General features: G+C 40.1%; 1 protein-coding gene across 3 annotated transcripts in view; it reads right to left on the bottom strand.

Moving 5' to 3' along the window:
- Positions 1 to 17,249, bottom strand: part of LOC139747145 (kanadaptin) — a 116,396-nt gene that overhangs the window by 13,458 nt on the left and 85,689 nt on the right. For all 3 annotated transcript variants that reach the window (XR_011712324.1, XM_071659089.1, XM_071659088.1), the window contains 5 exons: positions 14,849 to 15,044; positions 5,423 to 5,606; positions 4,219 to 4,361; positions 2,758 to 2,921; positions 1,540 to 1,716 (listed from right to left, as the gene is read on the bottom strand). Coding sequence is in view for 2 of the 3 variants with exons in the window: in XM_071659089.1 (XP_071515190.1) it covers positions 1,540 to 1,716; positions 2,758 to 2,921; positions 4,219 to 4,361; positions 5,423 to 5,606; positions 14,849 to 15,044 (864 nt within the window). In the remaining variant the exon portion in view is untranslated. The remainder of the gene's footprint in view (positions 1 to 1,539; positions 1,717 to 2,757; positions 2,922 to 4,218; positions 4,362 to 5,422; positions 5,607 to 14,848; positions 15,045 to 17,249) is intronic.

The following is a 17,249-nucleotide window of genomic DNA, read 5'->3' as shown; positions in this document are numbered from 1 at the left end:
TGACCTGTGATATGGGGAAATAGAGTGGAGGAGTATTGGAAGGAGAGAAATGAGGAAGAATATGTGGAATGGTGTATGCAAGGGAGGCATGTAAGGAAAGGGATTAGCAGAGACTCTTTAGACGTGGCCAACCCCTTGATGGGCGTTCATGGAGGGAATAGGTGTAAGAGATATAAATATATAATAGAAAGATAACCATCTAGGAGACCACACCAATGCCTCACCAAGGAGCAAGCTTTCTAGGTCAACTATAAAACCAATGAGGCACAGAACACACCTTAGGTGAACCCAGTATCAAATTGCTAACTTAGAAAAAATCCTCTAAACTCTGTTCCCATCTCCAAACTCACAATCTGAATGTATGGGAAAAGAGATCATCTCAAATAACACATGATGACACAGAGGAGGTACAAGACCTCAACCCAAAGATGCCCCACAAAACAAGCAAATACTCGAGTTATCTTTACATGAAAAACTTAAACTTCCAATGGCTTAACTGTATTCCTGCCTTCAGGACAGCCCTGGTCCACTATTTCTCCATGGAAGAGCAATGGTTGAAGTATGGAAATGCCAGAGTACATGGACCAAGTAACTTTAACTCACCCACTGTGACTTGGGGGTGATCTTTAGTACAGGATGCTCCCAACTCTTCTAACCCTGAGAGAAAACAAGTTTCCAGGAAATGTCAGCTACCTTCTCTTGAGGACAGAGTTAAGAGAGCCTCTTATCTACCAAAATGTCGGTCAAACTCAGTGGGACACAACTGAAACAGCAAAGGCTTGACCGACAGACATCTGACGCCATGTGGCACAACTACGAAGTTTGAATCATTGTCATCACTCTGGGACCATACCATTCTAGTTCCTATCAATGTGCATTACCCCTGCAAAGGAAACATACACTAAAACCCTCCACAGTAAAGAAGAAATAACCCAGAACATAGAAACTAATTAAAACTGACGTAGAGAAGGAATAAACATACAAACCTACAAATACACTAAAGAGGCATTGCAGGTTACAGGTAATTTTACAATGACTGATGTATCAAATGTATGTACGAACCTGACTACATAACATGATAAATCATCTAATAACTGGAACACACACATTAGCTACCATACAAAATATTAAGAGAGCAAATATGGCATAAAAAAGTCATGCTAGCTTCATCCTACTCGGCCTGTGATTAAAGACAATATGAGGCAGGTTGGTACTAATGGCCAAGGACATTGACATTTATTGCCGAGTTGAGGTTGTTGATCAGTCAGAAGGCAAATCTAGGCCAAGCCAAAGCCATGATTACTCAACAGGGGTGAGTGGCATTTATCTCATCAGAAGATAGAGTTAAGAAGTTTCTAACCCTCAGATGTCTAGGATATCTCTCATGGCTTGAGGGACGAAATGTGCAAGGAGTAAAAATTCAATCTGCCTGTGTCTAAAAAGCAGTAAGCTAAAGCCATACAATAATCACAACATAAGAAAATGAATACTTAGACAGTTACTCAAACCAAGAACAAAGGGGAAAAGCACTAACAATACCTTCCAAGCAACACGCTTGTGTTTGTCTGGTACTTGTGACTTCAGCTTGTGCATGTATGTGTCTAGATCATCCTCAGCTCCTCTACTACTCTCTGAAGCTTGCTTTAAATAGTCTGCCTCCGCAAGTTTTCCCTCCAGGTTCTCTAATTCCTTTGTAACTTCCTTATATTTCGTCATCTGCAAAAATGGGGTATTATCAAAGCCAATTTTCATTCTAAAGCTTGCACATTTAACCACTACGCAACATTAGTTAGCCACATAAAAAACTTCATATACAACACTAGATAATGCTCATGAGAAATAAATATTCAAAGGGCACTCAAAGAATGCATCATGTAATATCACAAAGACTGGAACTGAAAAACTTTTCTGTACTCCAGAAGAAGTGCATTAAAAAGTACTTCTGTGTAAGATACGAGATCAGCTTTGAATACACCATACCTTAACCCTTAACTGAACAATTCCTCATAAATTACCCTTCCTTCTTGTACAGAGATGGGTTCTTTATAAAATATGTCCAAATTATACTTTATTGATGAAAATACCCAAAAAGTGAATTCTAAAGAACTAAAACTTTTTCTCCAGAGTTGTGAAAGAATTTCCCAGAACTGAGAAGTCAGAAGCCTCCAACCTCCTGCCTTCTGGTGAGGTTATTGCCTCTCACCCTTCACTAACCAGCCAAACAGCAGTAATGGTTATAGCCCACTCTGATAGAATTCCCCTGCAACTTTACTTAGCTTCTGATTGTAAAAAGACATTTTATGCTATCTTATATACTTATGATATATTTTACATGACAAACGTGTATACAAATGTAAAAGAATAAGGGCTAAGGAAACAAATTCCATCCCTAATTGTTGGATGCCTTTTCTCTTCTATTTTTCTATGCCTGGGTCTGCACATCTGTTAGTATCACTCACTATTAAATGAACTACTTTATCAGCATAAATGATGAAAAACTGCACAACAGTAATATTCAGATCAGGTGTGTAATTGACATTGTTAGTTCCTAAATATAGAAATCATATGGCAGACTGCCAATATGAGGCATGGATGACCTCACTTTATTAAGTTTGTATCATGTACTATTAGATCCGTGAGTTCCTTAACAGGAGAAATATTGAAACACTGCATAACTGTCATCCGTATATGATATACAATTAACACTGACCTTAGTCCTTTTAAGAAAAGAAAACACCTAATATCTAAAGACATTACCAGAGTATCATAATTTTCCACAAAGCCACTGTCCTTTCCACCCGCTTCCTTCATGCGCCTTATTCTCTTTCTCTGCACATCACCAGTGCGATCCAAGAAATCATCTTCGTCTGAGTCGTAGTAATCATTTTCAGCCCAGTCACGTCTTTTCCTTTCATGACTCTCTGTTGAAAGAAAGGTTCGCAAAAAAAGATGCAGCATATCATAAATATATTTTTCTTAATCCATGCTTGCCATTCCTGACTTAAGGAAATTATATCTACAACAAAGTAAACACTATACTACATTCTTTGAAGTCTCAAATCTAAATGTATTATGAAATACAGAGGCATTTTATGATACCCTGAACTCTAAACAATTTGAGCAGCAACATGTTTGGCTGACAACCATAAAAGAAAACATGAGGCAGTTTTAAGGTACAAGTTATTGCCTTGTACTACAAACTAAATAACAAACCTCAAACTACTGCTAATGACTGATTGCAATCATCAGTGCTTCAGGAAGAAAAGGTAAACTTTCCATATTTCCTAAACTCATCACAAGATGGTAGCACCTAAAACAGATCATTCTTTATTGCAGAAATCTTATTAGTTCTGTCATTATCGAACAAATACTGAGATCCATGCCTCCTTGAAGAAAGCTGTAAAGTTGATTTTACTCTTAAGTCAGTGGTCTTCTAATCCATCTCTCAAAATATATGAATTGTGCTCAAATTAGGTTGTTCATCTAAAACCACATTTAGTCACTCTTCATATAGTGTAGCAAAACAAATCGTAGATTTAGAACTTTGAAAACCTTTCTTATCTGAGGTAGTGCTCTGCAAGAAATAAGATATTTAGAACGGTAAGAACTAACTTCATGTCGGATTAATGGGGCAGTACTAGGTTTGCCCATCTGTTGCAATCCAAAAACCCACTGCAGCAGCAGCTCACTTGCTTTGGATCCACAGTCTACCAATCAAAGTCTGTCACAATGTTAACACTACTGACTTAGTATGAAGTCTGTGAGGACTGCTTGGCATCAAACTGGGCTTCTTTTCAAGAAAATTGTGGAAGTGATAGTCAGACATTAAGCAAAACCAAAATCCCTCTGTATTGACATCTAACTTAAATACCATTCAGATGCATAAGGTCTCCATGAAAAAATGGAGCCAGGACTGACTGTAGGAATTAACAGAGAAATTAGGTTCAACTCTTATCCAAGAATTGTTCTCCAAAGCTTTGGTTCCCCTCATCTCTCACTGACTAAACCTAATACACAGGAGTAAAGTTTACTTTTGTCAGTAAAAATTAGCCCTAGTACATTTCACAAATCAACAGCACATGAACAACGTGCATTAATTTCACTATGAAACAAACATTAATTCTGTCCCAGAAAAATTAATACAACAAACACAATAACTATATAGTTTCTTATCAATCTATTTCCTGTACACTTATTTGCATACGGATACCAACTTACCATGCTTTGCTTGCCTGAGAACTCCAACCCGATCCAGGAGTCTGCAAGCCTCAAGAGCACACTGTATTACTGCCTCCTTCTTTTTTCCTTTATGCTCAACAGTAGCAACCAGTGGGCCACCACCTGGGCCAGGTACAGGAAGTCTGAAAGAGCACAGGTATAACATCAATAACCCGCAATGCTTAGGACCAGAACACTGCCAGCTTTTTTTTCAATTTTCTGTATCTATCTATCTAAATCTCTGATGCCCCTTCCCTCAGAGAAATCCCTCAAGGAGGTGGCCATGACAAAAAGTTTCCATAACTGGTAAACTCCAGCACCACTTCTTAGCATTTAGTGCCTCACCCTTAACAGGCCACTGGCAGAGGGTAACTCCAGATGCTCCTACAGAGGCTCCAAAAACATTAACATAAGAATTCTAACTTGCTGTTCATCAATTAAGTTTCATCTAAGCAACCAAAAACATAAGAATTCTAATTTGCTGTTCATCAATTAAGTTTCATCTAAGCTATCACATCAACATGATTATATACTTTTCCTGTGCTATTTCTCTTATACAAAGTATAAGTGCAATGGCACAGAACTTGTAAATTACCAAGAAATAATAAAAGTATAGCATAAGATAAAATAAAATAAAGTAAATTTGAAGATGTTTTAAGTTTTAGAATTCTGGTTTCCAGATTGTTTATGTTGCGTCTCTATTAAGTTGCAGACAGATCAAAACAAGTGTTCTACAAATAGGGATAAGCTTATGGAAAAACTAAATATAAAACCTATGTGATGGGCATGCTGGTGAGATAAAATATATCTATACCCACATCATCACTTACTGGGAAAGACATCTGCCCTGTGCTTTGCAAGGAAAATCTGGGTTACTTAATGACGAAAATGAATGAATTTTACAAATGAAGCAAAACCAAAAGAAAAACATATGGGAAAGATTAAGTCTGTTGGGAAGTTAAAGCTTAACTGCAATAAATTTGAGAATTATTATAACCTTCACTTCTGCTCCAGATTTCAAGTGTATGAACTTTCTTGTTATGGTACACTCTGAAATGAATAATACCATGGGAAAGCCCCAGATTTGGATGATATTTCACACAAGGTAGGATACCACCATATTATGAAAAAAAAAAAAGGCCATCAAGTGTAATAATAAGCAATCTTTACAAGTCTATAACTCACGATATAATGTGTGACTCACTCTAATTTACACTTGTAGAAGCCTGCACTGACGTCTTCCGTGACATAATTTGGGGGGTCATAGCCCTCTCGCTCAAACCATCCACGAAGGGTCTTCTTTGGATCTTCCAGGTACAGTTCTTCATTGAGAGATGCAAAAGGATTTTGTTCTTCATCTTCCTCCTCTTCATCTTCAGCATCCTCTCCTGTTAATAGCCAAAATCAATACAGCTAAGTGCAGGAACAATTATCAGTTCATCTTTACAGGCAATATACTTAAACTTACACTTAAAAATACAATTAACAGGGAATGACAAGGCAGTCAGGGGAACCATGGAATGGGGGGGGTTCAGTGGGGTTCAGCTAGGGCTAAGGGGTCATACACGACAGATAGAGCATGGATGTGAGCATATAGAGTTGCTCTTCATCTGTTCTTGGCATCACCTCACTATGTAGGAAATGGTGATCAAGAATGAAAATAGTGAATGCAATGCTTTATGCTAGGATTGGTAACTGGATTGCCATCCATGTCCATAATATTCTAAGTCTTACAAAACCAAGCAGAGGAGCTACTTTCACACCTTTTGCATCCAAGTTACCATCCAAGGCAGCACTCAGATTGTTAAATGTACAAATATTTTCACCAGAAAATGTATCGCATTCAACATGCTGTGTAGGATATATTCTATGGGGTATACTAATCTACAGTTTAAGACTTTGTGTCAAAGAGGTTAACTTACTACAGTAACAGCATTGTTAGGGGGGGGACTGCATACAAAATCACATACTATTTACCTATCAAGATTATTTCATTCTTAATTCAGTGCAATAGATTATATAAACGTATATATACAGCCTGTGAAAAATCATTCACACAGCCTCAACCCATGTCAAGTGTATTAAAGCGAAACATGGATTTCCACACTTACAATAATAGAACTCAATTTTTCATTTTTCACACAAAATTGATTCATCAAGTGAAACAAGTGTCTCTTATGATAACATTCAATACAAAATGACAAAGATCCTTAAAATAAGCTGGTTATCAGCAAATCTAAGTTCACTTAAACCAATCACAAAGCATTTACAATGATCTTTTTAGTAATTAATAAAGAGTTAAGAGAGTATCAATAAACATCAAGGAAAATATGAATATGTGTTGGAAGGAGGTGGAAAGGGTGAGGAAAATAAAAGAACAAATGGGAGCAACTGTGAGGAGAGCAGATGTTGAAACAGAGATGGAGTAAGTAATACCATTAAGGGCAGTTGAATGTATTACATGATGGAATGTATTATATGATGGAAGATGTGGTGTGTTTGGAAGGAGATGGCACATGGAATGTGAGTCCTGGAGAATGACTAGTGAGAAGAGAAGGAAGCAAAAGTCTTGCATAAGATGAAGTGCGGCAAAGTGGCAGGAGCAGATGGGACAGTGTTACTCACTAGTCAGTCAGGCTATTCAGTATGCTTACAGCCCAAGATGAAGTACCAGGGCACTGGCAAAATGCATGTATAGTCACCTCATATAAAGGCAAGAGGGTACACTCAAATTACAGAGGTATAGTCTGTTGAGAATTCCTGGTAAGATGTACAAAAGAGTAGTGATTGAAAGGGTGGTGGTATGCACAGAACACGACCCTGGGGAGTGAACAGTGAGGTTTCAGGAGAGCCAGTGGAGTTTTCTGAGAAGTACTTAGAGAAAGATTGATCTGTATGTAGCATTTACGCATCTGTAGAAAACACATGATAGGGTAGATAGGTAGGCCTTGTGGAAAGTGCTATGAATATATGGGGGTAACTGAAAGGCTGTTAAGTGAGGCAAGAAGTTTTTACCAGGAGAATGAGGCATTATTCACCATCCCATCCTGTCTATCAGAATGAGGCGTTATTTACCATCCCATCCCATATATCTAGCTACATCTGTTCCCTCCCGGAACTCATTCAAGGTAGTGACAATGGCAGTAGAGTTTCCATAACTAGTCAACTCCAGTGCCACTTCTTATCCTTTAATGCTGAAACCTTAACAGGCCACTGGCAGAGGGTAACTATAGCACAGAGTTTGCATAGGTTCCAACCTAATGTTCATATTAACTACCTCTACCTAATGCTCCAATCTAATGTTCTTATTAAAAATTCTATGTATTGTTTCTACCTAATGCTGCTGCATAAGTGTTCCTAACAACTACTTCTATCTATTGTTTCTATCATTTTGCCAAAATGCCGGACTAGCGCATATTGCTCACCAAAGGAAAATCTAGTTATGAAAAATGAACCATGTGAGTTACGTATTCTAAAGAATTATGTGATAAGGAGAGACAGTATGCTGGTGGACAGAATGCTTGTAGTCCACATATGGATGAGGCAGAAAGAAAGGAAAACTACCTGGGTAAGTGGAGTGCAACTTGACAACCACATAAAAGCTGGCTCATTATGCAGCTGTCACTAACCCTCCCAATACCCAGGTGGGTAGCACTGATAGTACTTCTCTTTTGTTGCCATGGTGGCATCACACACCATCAATGTAGACACTAATTCAATGGGAGTCATGAAGCCTCCTCCCTTCCTACTCATACCCATGTCTTACTCCCTTGTTATAAAAGACTAAAGAATTATGCATTAGGTATTCTTCTATTTACCTAATGAATGTATAACACCTTCCATAAGGCATCTCTGTCCTCACCATCATATGCGTTTTCCTTATACATAAATTGTATTTGGACTTTCTAAAAGGGGAAACAGTAGAAAGAATCACGCAAGGAGTGCTCATCCTCCTCGAAGGCTCAGATTGGGGTGTCTAAATGTGTGTGGATGTAACCAAGATGAGAAAAAAGGAGAGATAGATAGTATATTTGAGGAAAGGAGCCTGGATGTTCCGGCTCTGAGTGAAACGAAGCTCAAGGGTAAAGGGGAAGAGTGGTTTGGGAATGTTTTGGGAGTAAAGTCAGGGGTTGGTGAGAGGACAAGAGCAAGGGAAGGAGTAGCACTACTCCTGAAACAGGAATGGTGGGAGTATGTGATAGAGTGAAAGAAAGCAAACTCTAGATTGATATGGGTAAAACTGAAAGTGGATGGAGAAAGATGGGTGATTATTGGTGCATATGCACCTGGGCATGAGAAGAAAGATCATGAGAGGCAAGTGCCTCGGGAGCAGCTGAGTGAGTGTGTTAGTAGTTTTGACGAAGGAGACCAGGTTATAGTGATGGGAGATTTGAATGCAAAGGTGAGTAATGTGGCAGTTGAGGGAATAATTGGTGTACATGGGGTGTTCAGTGTTGTAAATGGAAATGGTGAAGAGCTTGTAGATTTATGTGCTGAAAAAGGACTGGTGATTAGGAATACCTGGTTTAAAAAGAGAGACATACATAAGTATACGTATGCAAGTAGGAGAGATGGCCAGAGAGCATTATTGGATTACATGTTAATTGATAGGCGCGAGAAAGAGAGACTTTTGGATGTTAATGTGCTGAGAGGTGCAACTGGAGGGATGTCTGATCATTATCTCGTGGAGGCAAAGGTGAAGATTTCTAGAGCTTTTCAGATAGGAGAGAATGTTGGGGTGAGGAAAGTGGTGAGAGTAAGTGAGCTTGGGAAGGAGACTTGTGTGAAGAAGTACCAGGAGAGACTGAGTACAGAATGGAAAAAGGTGAGAACAAAGGACATAAGGGGAGTGGGGAAGGAATGGTATGTATTTAGGGAAACAGTGATGGTTGCGCAAAAGATGCTTGTGGCATGAGAAGCGTGGGAGGTGGGCAGATTAGAAAGGGTAGTGAGTGGTGGGATGAAGAAGTAAGATTATCAGTGAAAGAGAAGAGAGAGATATTTGAACGACTTTTGCACGGAAATAATGCAAATGACGGGAGAAGTATAAAAGAAAGAGGCAGGAGGTCAAGAGGAAGGTGCAAGAGGTGAAAAAGAGGGCAAATGAGAGTTGGGGTGAGAGAGTATCACTGAATTCTAGGGAGAATAAAAAGATGTTTATCCCTGGAGATAGGGGAGAAAGAATACTTCCCACGCATTCCACACGTGTCGTAGAAGGCGACTAAGGGGGATGGGAGCAGGGGGGCTAGAAACCCTCCCCTCCTTGTATTCTAACTTTCAAAAAGGGGTAACAGAAAAAGGAGTCACACAGGGAGTGCTCATCCTCCTCAAAGGCTCAGATTGGGGTGTCTAAATGTGTGTGGATCTAACCAAGATGAGAAAAAAGGAGAGATAGGTAGTACGTTTGAGGAAAGGAACCTGGATGTTTTGGCTCTGAGTGAAATGAAGCTCAAGGGTAAAGGGGAAGAGTGGCTTGGGAATGTCTTGGGAATAAAGTCAGGGGTTAGTGAGAGGACAAGAGCAAGGGAAGGAGTAGCACTACTCCTGAAACAGGAGTGGTGGGAGTATGTGATAGAGTGTAAGAAAGTAAATTCTAGATTGATATGGGTAAAACTGAGAGTTGATGAAGAGAGATGGGTGATTATTGGTGCATATGCACCTGGTCATGAGAAGAAAGATCATAAGAGGCAAGTGTGTTGGGAGCAGCTGAATGAGTGTGTTAGTGGTTTTGATGCACAAGACCGGGTTATAGTGATGGGTGATTTGAATGCAAAGGTGAGTAATGTGGCAGTTGAGGGAATAATTGGTATACATGGGGTGTTCAGTGTTGTAAATGGAAATGGTGAAGAGCTTGTAGAGTTATGTGCTGAAAAAGGACTGGTGATTGGGAATACCTGGTTTAAAAAGCGAGATACACATAAGTATACGTATGTAAGTAGGAGAGATGGCCAGAGAGTGTTATTGGATTATGTATTAATTGATAGGTGCACGAAAGAGACTTTTGGATGTTAGTGTGCTGAGAGGTGCAACTGGAGGGATGTCTGATCATTATCTTGTGGAGGTGAAGGTGAAGATTTGTAGGGGTTTTCGAAAAAAAGAGAGAATGTTGGGGTGAAGAGAGTGGTGAGAGTAAGTGAGCTTGGGAAGGAGACTTGTGTGAGGAAGTACCAGGAGAGACTGAGTACAGAATGGAAAAAGGTGAGAACAAAGGAGGTAAGGGGAGTGGGGGAGAAATGGGATGTATTTAGGGAAGCAGTGATGGATTGCGCAAAAGATGCTTGTGGCATGAGAAGCGTGGGAGGTGGGTTGATTAGAAAGGGTAGTGAGTGGTGGGATGAAGAAGTAAGATTATTAGTGAAAGAGAAGAGAGAGGCATTTGGACGATTTTTGCTGGAAAAAAATGCAAATGAGTGGGAGAGGTATAAAAGAAAGAGGCAGGTCAAGAAAAAGGTGCAAGAGGTGAAAAAGAGGGCAAATGAGAGTTGGGGTGAGAAAGTATCATTAAATTTTAGGGAGAATAAAAAGATGTTTTGGAAGGAGGTAAATAAAGTGCGTAAGACAAGGGAGCAAATGGGAACTTCAGTGAAGGGGGCTAACGGGGAGGTGATAACAAGTAGTGGTGATATGAGAAGGAGATGGAGTGAGTATTTTGAAGGTTTGTTGAATGTGTTTGATGATAGAGTGGCAGATATAGGATGTTTTGGTCAAGGTGGTGTGAAAAGTGAGAGGGTTAGGGAAAATGATTTGGTAAACAGAGAAGAGGTAGTTAAAGCTTTGCGGAAGATGAAAGCCGGCAAGGCAGCAGGTTTGGATGGTATTGCAGTGGAATTTATTAAAAAAGGGGGTGACTGTATTGTTGCCTGGTTAGTAAGGTTATTTATTGTATGTATGATTAATGGTTAGGTGCCTGAGGATTGGCGGAATGCGTGCATAGTGCCATTGTACAAAGGCAAAGGGGATAAGAGTGAGTGCTCAAATTACAGAGGTATAAGTTTGTTGAGTATTCCTGGTAAATTATATGGGAGGGTATTGATTGAGAGGGTGAAGGCATGTACAGAGCATCAGATTGGGGAAGAGCAGTGTGGTTTCAGAAGTGGTAGAGGATGTGTGGATCAGGTGTTTGCTTTGAAGAATGTATGTGAGAAATACTTAGAAAAGCAAATGGATTTGTATGTAGCATTTATGGATTTGGAGAAGGCATATGATAGAGTTGATAGAGATGCTCTGTGGAAGGTATTAAGAATATATGGTGTGGGAGGCAAGTTGTTAGAAGCAGTGAAAAGTTTTTATCGAGGATGTAAGGCATGTGTACGTGTAGGAAGAGAGGAAAGTGATTGGTTCTCAGTGAATGTAGGTTTGCGGCAGGGGTGTGTGATGTCTCCATGGTTGTTTAATTTGTTTATGGATGGGGTTGTTAGGGAGGTAAATGCAAGAGTTTTGGAAAGAGGGGCAAGTATGAAGTCTGTTGGGGATGAGAGAGCTTGGGAAGTGAGTCAGTTGTTGTTCGCTGATGATACAGCGCTGGTGGCGGATTCATGTGAGAAACTGCAGAAGCTGGTGACGGAGTTTGGTAAAGTGTGTGGAAGAAGAAAGTTAAGAGTAAATGTGAATAAGAGCAAGGTTATTAGGTACAGTAGGGTTGAGGGTCAAGTCAATTGGGAGGTGAGTTTGAATGGAGAAACACTGGAGGAAGTGAAGTGTTTTAGATATCTGGGAGTGGATCTGTCAGCGGATGGAACCATGGAAGCGGAAGTGGATCATAGGGTGGGGGAGGGGGCGAAAATTTTGGGAGCCTTGAAAAATGTGTGGAAGTCGAGAACATTATCCCGGAAAGCAAAAATGGGTATGTTTGAAGGAATAGTGGTTCCAACAATGTTGTATGGTTGCGAGGCGTGGGCTATGGATAGAGTTGTGCGCAGGAGGATGGATGTGCTGGAAATGAGATGTTTGAGGACAATGTGTGGTGTGAGGTGGTTTGATCGAGTAAGTAACGTAAGGGTAAGAGAGATGTGTGGAAATAAAAAGAGCGTGGTTGAGAGAGCAGAAGAGGGTGTTTTGAAGTGGTTTGGGCACATGGAGAGAATGAGTGAGGAAAGATTGACCAAGAGGATATATGTGTCGGAGGTGGAGGGAACGAGGAGAAGAGGGAGACCAAATTGGAGGTGGAAAGATGGAGTGAAAAGGATTTTGTGTGATCGGGGCCTGAACATGCAGGAGGGTGAAAGGAGGGCAAGGAATAGAGTGAATTGGAGCGATGTGGTATACAGGGGTTGACGTGCTGTCAGTGGATTGAATCAAGGCATGTGAAGCGTCCGGGGTAAACCATGGAAAGCTGTGTAGGTATGTATATTTGCGTGTGTGGACGTGTGTATGTACATGTGTATGGGGGGGGTTGGGCCATTTCTTTCGTCTGTTTCCTTGCGCTACCTCGCAAACGCGGGAGACAGCGACGAGGTATAAAAAAAAAAAAAATGATTAATGGTGAGGTGCCTGAGGATTGGCGGAATGCTTGCATAGTGCCATTGTACAAAGGCAAAGGGGATAAGAGTGAGTGCTCAAATTACAGAGGTATAAGTCTGTTGAGTATTCCTGGTAAATTATATGGGAGGGTATTGATTGAGAGGGTGAAGGCATGTACAGAGCATCAGACTGGTGAAGAGCAGTGCGGTTTCAGAAGCGGTAGAGGATGTGTGGATCAGGTGTTTGCTTTGAAGAGTGTATGTGAGAAATACTTAGAAAAGCAAATGGATTTGTATGTAGCATTTATGGATCTGGAGAAGGCATATGATAGAGTTGATAGAGATGCTCTGTGGAAGGTATTAAGAATATACGGTGTGGGAGGCAAGTTGTTAGAAGCAGTGAAAAGTTTTTATCAAGGATGTAAGGCACGTGTACGTGTAGGAAGAGAGGAAAGTGATTGGTTCTCAGTAAATGTAGGTTTGCGGCAGGGATATGTGATGTCTCCATGGATGTTTAATTTGTTTATGGATGGGGTTGTTAGGGAGGTGAATGCGAGAGTTTTGGAAAGAGGGGCAAGTATGCAGTCTGTTGTGGATGAGAGAGCTTGGGAAGTGAGTCAGTTGTTGTTCGCTGATGATACAGCGCTGGTGGCTGATTCATGTGAGAAACTGCAGAAGCTGGTGACTGAGTTTAGTAAAGTATGTGAAAGAAGAAAGTTGAGAGTAAATGTGAATAAGAGCAAAGTTATTAGGTACAGTAGGGTTGAGGGTCAAGTCAATTGGGAGGTAAGTTTGAATGGAGAAAAACTGGAGGAAGTAAAGTGTTTTAGATATCTGGGAGTGGATCTGGCAGCGGATGGAACCATGGAAGCGGAAGTGGATCATAGGGTGGGGGAGGGGGCGAAAATCCTGGGAGCCTTGAAGAATGTTTGGAAGTCGAGAACATTATCTCGGAAAGCAAAAATGGGTATGTTTGAAGGAATAGTGGTTCCAGCTATGTTGTATGGTTGCAAGGCATGAGCTATGGATAGAGTTGTGCACAGGAGGGTGGATGTGCTGGAAATGAGATGTTTGAGGACAATATGTGGTGTGAGGTGGTTTGATCGAGTAAGTAATGTAAGGGTAAGAGAGATGTGTGGAAATAAAAAGAGTGTGGTTCAGAGAGCAGAAGAGGGTGTTTTGAAATGGTTTGGTCACATGGAGAGAATGAGTGAGGAAAGATTGACCAAGAGGATATATGTGTCAGAGGTGGAGGGAACGAGGAGAAGTGGGAGACCAAATTGGAGGTGGAAAGATGGAGTGAAACAGATTTTGAGTGATCGGGGCCTGAACATGCAGGAGGGTGAATGGCGTGCAAGGAATAAAAAGAATTGGAACGATGTGGTATACCGGGGTCGGCGTGCTGTCAATGGATTGAACCAGGGCATGTGAAGTGTCTGGGGTAAATCATGGAAAGTTTTGTGGGGCCTGGATGTGGAAAGGAAGCTGTGGTTTCGGTGTATTATACATGACAGCTAGAGACTGAGTGTGAACAAATGTAGCCTTTGTTGTCTTTTCCTAGCGCTATCTCGCACACATACAGGGGAGGTGGTTGTCATTTCATGTGTGGCAGGGTAGCGACGGGAATGAATAAGGGCAGACAGTATGAATTATGTACATGTGTATTTATGTATATATATGTATACGTTGAGATGTATAGGTATGTATATGTGCGTGTGTGGACGTGTATGTATGTATATACATGTGTATGTGGGTTTTGGATGGGCCATTCTTTCTATGTTTCCTTGCTCTACCTCGCTAATGCGGGAGACAGCAACAAAGTATAATAAATAAATAAATAAAACAATAAATGTCATACATCGGTTACTCTCCTCAATGTACATCATATATCCGTCACTCTCCTTTTCAAAGTATTTCTCACACACATTCCTCACAGCAGACACCTGGTGCACGACACTGCACAATCTCAATCACCATTCTCCCATATATCACTTACCAGGTACACAATATAGACATAAATCCATAATTCAATCCTTCACATTTGCACCCCTGACACAGTCTATGAGCAAATAAAATATACCCCAAAAATGCTTTAAAAATAATGAAATGTGCTCACAGAGGTCTACAGTGTCTTATAAGTAAATATGTTATTCATGGATTTCTGAACTAACCCATTCCCCAGTCTATGCCTCTGCTATCTTCCTGAGTTTTGTGATTTTCTGTAGTCTCCTCCTTCATCCTTTGCTCCTGGTCATCTTCCACCTCACCCGTCTCCAGTTGCTCCAATTTTCTAGCATGCTCTGCTGACCTGGCCTTTAACTCTGTCACACTCAGCTCCAATTCTGGTTCCTGATCTTCTTCTGGACCCTTTTAAAGGCAAATAAAAGATATGGGTGAAATTTCAACTCCTAATTTCTAATATTCTTCTAATTTCCTTCAAACAGTTAAATATCTACAGCAGAAGTCCCATTTGTTCAATGTCCACCAATTTACAATTCAAACAATGTCCTTCCAAATCCTCCACATCTCTGAACCAGTGCTCCTATTGAAAATACATAGGACGTAAGGCTTATGTGTATATTGTTAAAATGAGGAGCAAAAAAGAGTCAAAAAAAACATACAAAAAAGGTAATAACAGATGGAAAGAAAAGAAAGGAAAAAAACAAGTACAGAAAGGGAAGAATGAGGTAAATGGGGGTAAAGACTGAGGGAAGAAAAGGAGAGGAAAGGAGGAAGGATGAGAAGCAAAAGGGGTGGGACAGAAGGAGGAAGAACTAAAAGAAGAAATGGTACAGAAATTGGAAGCTGGAAACTGGGAAGCATAAAATGGCAAAATGAGAGGAGGATTGGGAAAATAGAGGAAGAGAATAGTGAAGAAACAGGTGGATCACATTAAAACAATGAAATCACTGTGGCATCCTGTGACTACTAATCCTCATTCCCATTATATGCCACAGTAGTACTCTTTTGTTCCTTTATTAACAAACTCCTTCAACCCCTTAACTCCATTAGATAAACATTTACATGACCTGGGTGACTTCTGACAGAAATTTATCCATTAAGTGTTCTGCCTGTGTTTCACAGTAGCCTTATGAGACTGGGTGGTTGCCAAGGTAGCAGTGTGCAATAATTTCTTCCCATCAGTCATCCTCCAGCTATGTCCATGACTGCACCTTTTCATAAGTTTTCTAGGAAGGAAATTCAGCAGCTTTTAAGGACCAGGCAGATGATACTGAATTACTCAACAATGCTGATCTGACTCTAGATTGTGTCGAGTGATCTTTAAGAACACTGGATGTTTCAACAATGAAAGCTGACCATGATGAGGCAGATGTTTCTCGTAAAAGCTGTGGCAGTGTTGCCAGCATCTACCTTACCTTGAAAACAATATGCCTAACTAATGCAGCTGGTAATCCTACAAACTTTTATAAATTAGATGCTGTGGAAAAAAAGTCATCAGTGAATCACGTAACATGAAAATATTCATCATACAGTATGAGACAAAACAAAAATAATGCCAAACTGAAAAATTTTTCAGTTAGTAAAATAAACAATAAAACATGCAGTGGCAACTCACTTGACACTCGGGCTTCAGCTCTGCAAGTTTTAACATATTGTCCTTAAACATCTGCAAAACTTTTACACATTATCAGAGTGAAAACAGTGGACAAAATGTACTTCTGAACTGATCTTTTTCTGTTAAATGAATATCTTTGAAACTGTAAGGTATAGCACATTTTTCAAAGGATCCGAAAACTAAGATTCACAGAGCTGGAAAGGAAATAAGAAGTAAGACAATTTCAGATGCAATGAAACTACAATAAATACACACACACACACACACACACACAAAATGCAGGTTTCGAAAGACATAAAACCATACATTTACTATAGACAACATTTCATGTGCATCTGAAAAAGCATTCACTCAGTGGAGGGTCAAAATATTGTTTCACCTCCCAAAATGAGGTTGTACTCATGACGATTCACCTCCTTTTAACAATCATAAAAGATAATGGATCAGCTGATGCTCATTCACAGGGAACATCAACCACAGATCACCACATCAATGCCTATGACATCTGAGCAAGGGCATGAGGTAGGGCCTTGCTAACTCTCACCCACATGCACTTAATAAGTGTTGGTGACTTTGCCTTGGGTCTTTTGCTACCTTAATAAAATACAATTTTTCAAAAATGAAAAAGGGATGGAAGAAACTTGAACATCACAAGATTCTCACAAAGTTCTGCTAATGGAAGAACATGTCATTCTTCATAACCTAAATCAAAGGCCTTTACAGGTGGCTACATGGCCAATAAGTCTGTTAACCTTATATGTTTTATGATTGTCACTTGAGGTGAATCCTCATGGATAAGCTTCATTTTGGGAGTAAAACTGCTTTAATCACCCCATCAAGAAAATGCTCTCTCAGATGCTTTTGATCAAAGGACACTGTCAGTAAGTGAAAAAACAAAACAGAGTGTTAAGCACTCAAGCATAGCATGATGATCTGATGTATACTAAGAACACATAAATGCTTCCTTAAAGCTTGTTACATAAATGAACAATGGT

The sequence above is a fragment of the Panulirus ornatus genome, chromosome 67 (genome assembly GCF_036320965.1).
Source record: "Panulirus ornatus isolate Po-2019 chromosome 67, ASM3632096v1, whole genome shotgun sequence".
NCBI classification, from domain to species: Eukaryota; Metazoa; Arthropoda; class Malacostraca; order Decapoda; family Palinuridae; genus Panulirus; species Panulirus ornatus.
The sequence above is the reverse complement of the archived record's forward strand: the minus strand, read 5'-3'. Positions and strand labels throughout refer to the sequence as shown.